General features: G+C 53.3%; 1 protein-coding gene across 1 annotated transcript in view; it reads right to left on the minus strand.

Annotated features, from left to right (window-relative positions):
• NT5E (5'-nucleotidase ecto) overlaps positions 1 to 4,241 on the minus strand; it is a 43,074-nt gene extending 38,833 nt beyond the window's left edge. The window contains exon 1 of the mRNA XM_041764702.1: positions 3,835 to 4,241. Coding sequence (XP_041620636.1) covers positions 3,835 to 4,173 — 339 coding nt within the window. The 5' untranslated portion in view covers positions 4,174 to 4,241. The remainder of the gene's footprint in view (positions 1 to 3,834) is intronic.
• Positions 4,242 to 6,000: the final 1,759 nt, after the last annotated feature.

Consider the following 6,000-nt stretch of genomic DNA (forward strand, 5'->3'; position numbering starts at 1 on the left):
GGGGCAGTCTTTTGGACAGAGAGTGGGCTCGGGACAAGGGCCTGAGAAGCAGGGCCAGCTACAAAGGAGGCCGCCCTTCCCCACGGAAGCGTTCTCTGTCACAGCATACCTTGAGGCTGAGACTTCCTCCTCTGCAGAGGAATCTCTTGGACTGTGTGCTTTAGGGGGGTTTTCACGGGTCCACTCTATGAGGAAACCCTAAGAACAGTTTACACAATGGGGATTAGAAAAGATGTTAGGGGGGCAGAGGAGGGGGAGAGTAGCCAGGCAGTCAGAATCAGATAAGCTGACACCGTACAACTCAAACCTTTCCTTCCTCACAGACTTCTTCCCCCTCAACCCCCTACCCCTTGGCAGGGCACCCAGATCTAACCTTTACTGAGCACTTCCTATGACCCAACAGGGTGCTAGGGATTTTTACATTTGTTATCTTATGTACTGCTCACAAAAATCCTACACAGAGGGGTGGGGTTATCCTTCTTGTTTCACAGTCTGGAACAGGAGGCTCAGAGAAAGGAGCGCAGCCAGGCTCACACTGTGAGTGCATCTGTGCTGTCTTCCTCATGCCTCAGGGGACATTCATTCTTCCACTGAGGCAGTTACACCAACTAGTGGCTTCTGAAATTCTCCCTCTAGAATTTTCTGCCCAGCAGCTGGGTCTAGGGGGGTCTCCAGGCTTGCCCTCGGGCCTCCAGAGGCATCAGAGAGGCTCCAGCAGCTCTCACGGGGACAAGCAGGTCTAGAAAGTATACACCCCCTCAGAGGCTCCTGCTCTAGGGAACTCCTGGCGTTAAGCTAGATTCCAGAACTGGAGACGCCCCTCCACAACTGCTTTCTACCCTAACCAGAATCTCTAGCTTCCTGGGCTTGAAGATGTGCTGAGCCAGTGGGTGGAATAGGCAAACATTTACAGCAGAACAGCAATAAATCCCCTGAGACTAGTATAATATAAGCAAAATGATAATGAAAAGTATCTGTGAAACAGGAGTATGACAGGACTTTATTGCATGCTAAAGCATAACAAGATTAAAAGTTTTGCAGGTCAGGGCAGCCTGGGTGGCTCAGTGGTTTAGCTCTGCCTTCAGCCCAGGGTGTGGTCCTGCAGACCCGGGATCGAGTCCCCTGTCGGACTCCCGGCACGGAGCCTGCTTCTCCCTCTGCCTGTGTCTCTGCCTCCCTCTCTGTGTCTCTCATGAATAAATAAATAAATATTTTTTGCAGGTCAAATCATGTTTGTCAAACCCCAGAAGGGCACAGACGACGAGATACTATCAGGAACATGGCCATTAGACTCTGCCTTTTTACCTCCTGTCAATGTTATATAGTAGCCTATTTTTCCTCAGGCACCCAGTGCAATTATTTTGAGTGAAACTTAAAAGAAAATTATTCCATCCAACAAAAAGCATTCTAAGTAAGTCCCAGGGGTGATGCGCTGTAACTTGCAGCAAATTGCTCCAGCCTCACCCAGTGTCCTACCATAAACGCTTATGGTGGTTAATATCACGGGCTCCATTGGACTTAAGGAGGAAAATGCTTGTATTAGGGAAAACCAGGAATGCTCCATTTTTTTTTTCACCAAAAGGAGTCCACATAGCTGTGGAGAAAAGGGTGTCACGAAAAGAAAAGATTAAGAGTTATGATTCATATGTGAAACCAAAACAAACTCACATAATGTTTATTTTACCCCTATGGGAGGAAATGGAGATGTAAGCTAGTAACAATTCAATTTAACAAATATTCATCCTGTCATTATCCCATGCAAAAGCATCAGGCTATGGAGATACCAAAGGTGAGAGACCATACAGGGTTCTTGAGACCCACCATTCTTCTGTGGGGTCCAGACCCAGCCTAGTGAGCCCCACCCCTCCCACCCATGGACTCCGGAGCTTAGGGGGCTGTTTGAATTGCTGTTTTCAGTGTCCCTGATAACCTTACAACCGACAGAGTGGAGAGGAACTCTGCCCATCTCTCATCTCTCTAGAATGAGCTTTCTTGTTGGTGGACAAAAAACAAACAGCTTTACCTTATCATCTTTTCCTGTCCTCCTTTCTCCTAGGTTTTTAGGGAAAAAATAACCTCTGTGCTGTTTTCATGCCAATTGTATTGTTAGCCCTCTGTGGCCCCGCCTGGACCACAGCTCTCCTTTCCTTCCCAACGGACCCTTGCTCTCTTTTCTTCTTCTTCTAAAGCTCTAAAGATTTCTTGTTCCCTGTTTCTCCACAGAATCCCTTTACTCTAGGATTTTACACTGGGTTAAACTTGGGTGGTGGTTTGATGAAAAAAATAAACCACATATATGCTTTGGTCATATGTATTACTGCATAACCCCTCTGTGCTCATTTTCTAGGGTTTCGACCAGCAAATAAAGCGTTGCCTTTCACAGAGCATTTGGGAGCGTGCACTTCAACGCTTGCACACTTCAGGAGTGCCTCCTCTCTTCAGTCGGACTCTCTTTCTAAATCTGTGCTGCCAAAATGATTTTACCCAAATCCTTTGAAACCCCAGTGTTTTGCATTTTGCTTCTCTCTGGAAGTTTCTCTCTTCCTTCCTTTAAAAAAAAAAAAAAAACTTGCAGCGTGGTATCTGGCAATAGTAAGAACTAACATTTACAGAGGCCAAACTACGGCCAGGGAACCCGCCGAGGTGGATCCGTTGTCCCCGTTCTACGGATGCTGGAACTGAGGCACAGCGCGACTACGGAACTTGCACACAGAAGACAGCGGAGCCAGGAATCTGACCGGGCTTGTGAGCTTAATGGGGCTCAGCTCGGACGTCTAAGGGACCTGGAACCCATTGTTTTTTTTTTTAATAATAAATTTATTTTTTATTGGTGTTCAATTTGCCAACATACAGAATAACACCCAGTGCTCATCCCGTCAAGTGCCCCCCCAGTGCCCGTCACCCATTCGCCCCCCACCCCCCACCCTCCTCCCCCTCCATCACCCCTAGTTCGTTTCCCAGAGTCAGGAGTCTTCATGTTCTGTCTCCCTTCCTGACATTTCCCACCCATTTCTTCTCCCTTCCCTTATGTCCTGGAACCCATTCTGACCGGGTTTCTCTCTTTTGGAGCTGGCGACCAGGACACTGTACTCCACCTCTTTGGCCCTAAGTTTTCCTTCCAATGAAATCGAAAAACAGCATTCCGGCCCGGTCCCCGACCCCGCACAGCCGCCAGTGCTCCCGGGTGCCCCAGCGACGCGCACGGAGGAGGCCGAGTCCCTCCCCTCTGAACGCCCCGGCTCCGGGCGGGGGACCCCGCATCAGTCCGTTTAGGACGAATCTCCCAAGGCACTTTTTTTTTTTAAAATTTTTTTTTTAATTTTATTTATTTATGATAGTCATACAGAGAGAAAGAGAGAGAGGCAGAGACACAGGCAGAGGGAGAAGCAGGCTCCATGCACCGGGAGCCCGACGTGGGATTCGATCCCGGGTCTCCAGGATCGCGCCCTGGGCCAAAGGCAGGCGCCAAACCGCTGCGCCACCCAGGGATCCCCCTTTTTTTTTTTTCAAACTGGAGCTCAATTTGCCAACGTACAGCATTACACCCAGTGCTCGTCGCGCCCAGTGCCCCCCGTGCCCGTCACCCAGTCCCCCCACCCCTCGTTCGTTTCCCAGCGTCAGGCGCCTCTCGCGTCTGGTCACCCTCGCTGGCATTTCCACTGCTTTTCTCCAAGGCCCTTCTGCGTCTGCACCTCTGGCACGCGGGCCGGAGCCGGCTGCACCCCCGCAGCGCCGCGCGCCCCACCCCGGGCGCCCCCCTCCGCCGCCCCCGCGCGCGGCTTCTGCACGCGGGCGCCTGGGTCCCGGGGCCTCGCCGCCGGGGCGCCCTCTTACCATGGCGTCGTAGCGCAGGGCGTTCATGAAGTGCGCCACCTCGGCGCCCCTGTACACGGTGAACCAGATGGTGCCCTGGTACTGGTCGCCGGCGTCGAGCAGCAGCACGTGCGGCTCGGAGCGGCGGACCTGCTGCACCTTGGTGAAGAGCCGCGCCACCCCGCCCACGCAGCGGCTGGCGTTGACGCACTTGCTCGCGTCCTCGCTGGTCTGCTCCAGCCGGCTGTGCACGTCGTTGGTGTGCAGCACCGTGAGCTCCCAGGCGCCGGCCGCCCGCCACAGCAGCACGCCCAGCGCCAGGACTCGCAGCGCGGGCGCCGGGGCGGCTCGGGGCCCCATGGCTGCGGCGCGCGGGGAGCGCGCGGGCGGGCGGGCGGGCGCGCGGCGGCGAGTGGCGGCGGCCGAGGCGGGCGCGGGAGCCGGGGACCCTGCCGGCGGGGCGGGGCGGGGCGGGGCGGGGCTGCTCCGGGCGGGAGGCCGGCCCCGCCCCCTGCGCCCGCCCCGCCCCCTGCGCCCGCCCCCTGCGCCCGCCCGCCCGCGCGCTCACCCGACGCGACCCTGGCCCCCGCGGGGCGGCGAACAGTGCGGCGGCCGTGCCCGGCGGCGGCGCTCTCCCGGGCGCGCGGGGGACGCGGGAGGTGGCCACCCCGCGCCGTGGCCCGCGCCGCGCCCACCGCCGCCCAGGACGAGTTTCTCTCGAGAGGGGGGCACGGCCGGAGGGGCCGGGGCGGGCGCGGGCTCCGCGCTGCGAGGAGCGAAAGGGAGCGGGAGGAGAGGCGCGCGCCGAGGCCCCGAGGCCGGGGAGCCGGGGCCCGAGCGCGCGACGCGGTGGCCGCCGCCTCCACGTCGGAGAACCACCGAGTCCACGCGGTTCAGAGGTCCGCCGTTTGTGGACGCGATGGGAGTAAAATCAGCCGCTAGGCGGACGTCATGATGCCTTCTGTTGCCCCTTTTTTTTAGGCTTTTTTTTTGGTCCCCCCCACCCCCCCACTTTCAAGGTTTAAAGATGTGGTTTGTGTGTGCATGTGTGTATTGAGGGCAAACTTTGGCCAAGAAAGCAATAATAGGAATGCATTCAATAAATCAGCATTATCTAGAATTTAAATTTGCAGAATTTCCCTCTGTTCAACCAACGGATTCCTGAGTGCAAGCGGTTATCTTAGAGCTTTGGGAAGGGAAGCAGAAGGGAATTAGTTTGGAGGTTCAGGGGTGTCCTATGATTTAAGCTTTGCAGAACAGCGTAGTGGTCCTCACACTTCCCAAAATGCATGAAGTCAGTACTCTTGTTTATTTGTAAGCCTTTTGGGATAATATATACATTATATATATGAAAAAAATATATATCTATCTCATAAAAATTACCTATGAGCCTTGTATTTATAACTAAGTCATTACTGATGGAACCAAGGGTGATGACAAACTATTGTATGGAAACACACCTCTCAAAAGGAAACCCTCCTAGGGGTTTTCCATTATCTCAAGATAAAAGGGATCCTTCTATGAGGAGCTAAAAACAGCTACCATCCAAAATCAAAAGGAGTCACTAGAAAGTTTTGAACTATCTTCAGAATTAATATTTGCATTGATATTATTTTAAAAATTTATGTATTTATTTAAAGAGAGTGGGAGTGCACACACGAGTCAGGGGATGCAGAGGGAAAGAGAGAATCTCAAGCAGACTCCTAGCTGAGCCTGGTGGAGCCTGGTGGAGCTTGGTGGAGCCGGACATGGGGCTCCATCTCACAACCCTGAGAGCATGCCCTGAGCTGAAATCAAGAGTTGGACCCGTAACTGACTGAGCCACCTATGTTATTTTCCTCTTAAATGTTTGGAATCATTGTCCCAATAGGTAGAGTCAAAAACAGGAATCTAGGCAGCTTCCTGGCCTAAATCACTGGTAATACATGAAGTCATTATCATTAAAACAAGCAGGAGGTAGTCTTCCAATTGCTATGATGAGAGACTGAGATCATAAGTAATGTCATGAGATTGCTCATGATGGTTCCAATATTGGAGGGCATATTGCTGTCTTCATCAGATACTTTTTTTGTAAAGATTTTTATTTTGGGGGGGGCACCTGGGTGGCTCAGTGTTTGAGGATCTGCCTTTGGCTCGGGTTGTGATCCCAGATGGAGTCCCATATCGGGCTCCCCATGGGGAGCCTAC

Source organism: Vulpes lagopus, chromosome 1, assembly GCF_018345385.1.
Source record: "Vulpes lagopus strain Blue_001 chromosome 1, ASM1834538v1, whole genome shotgun sequence".
NCBI classification, from domain to species: Eukaryota; Metazoa; Chordata; class Mammalia; order Carnivora; family Canidae; genus Vulpes; species Vulpes lagopus.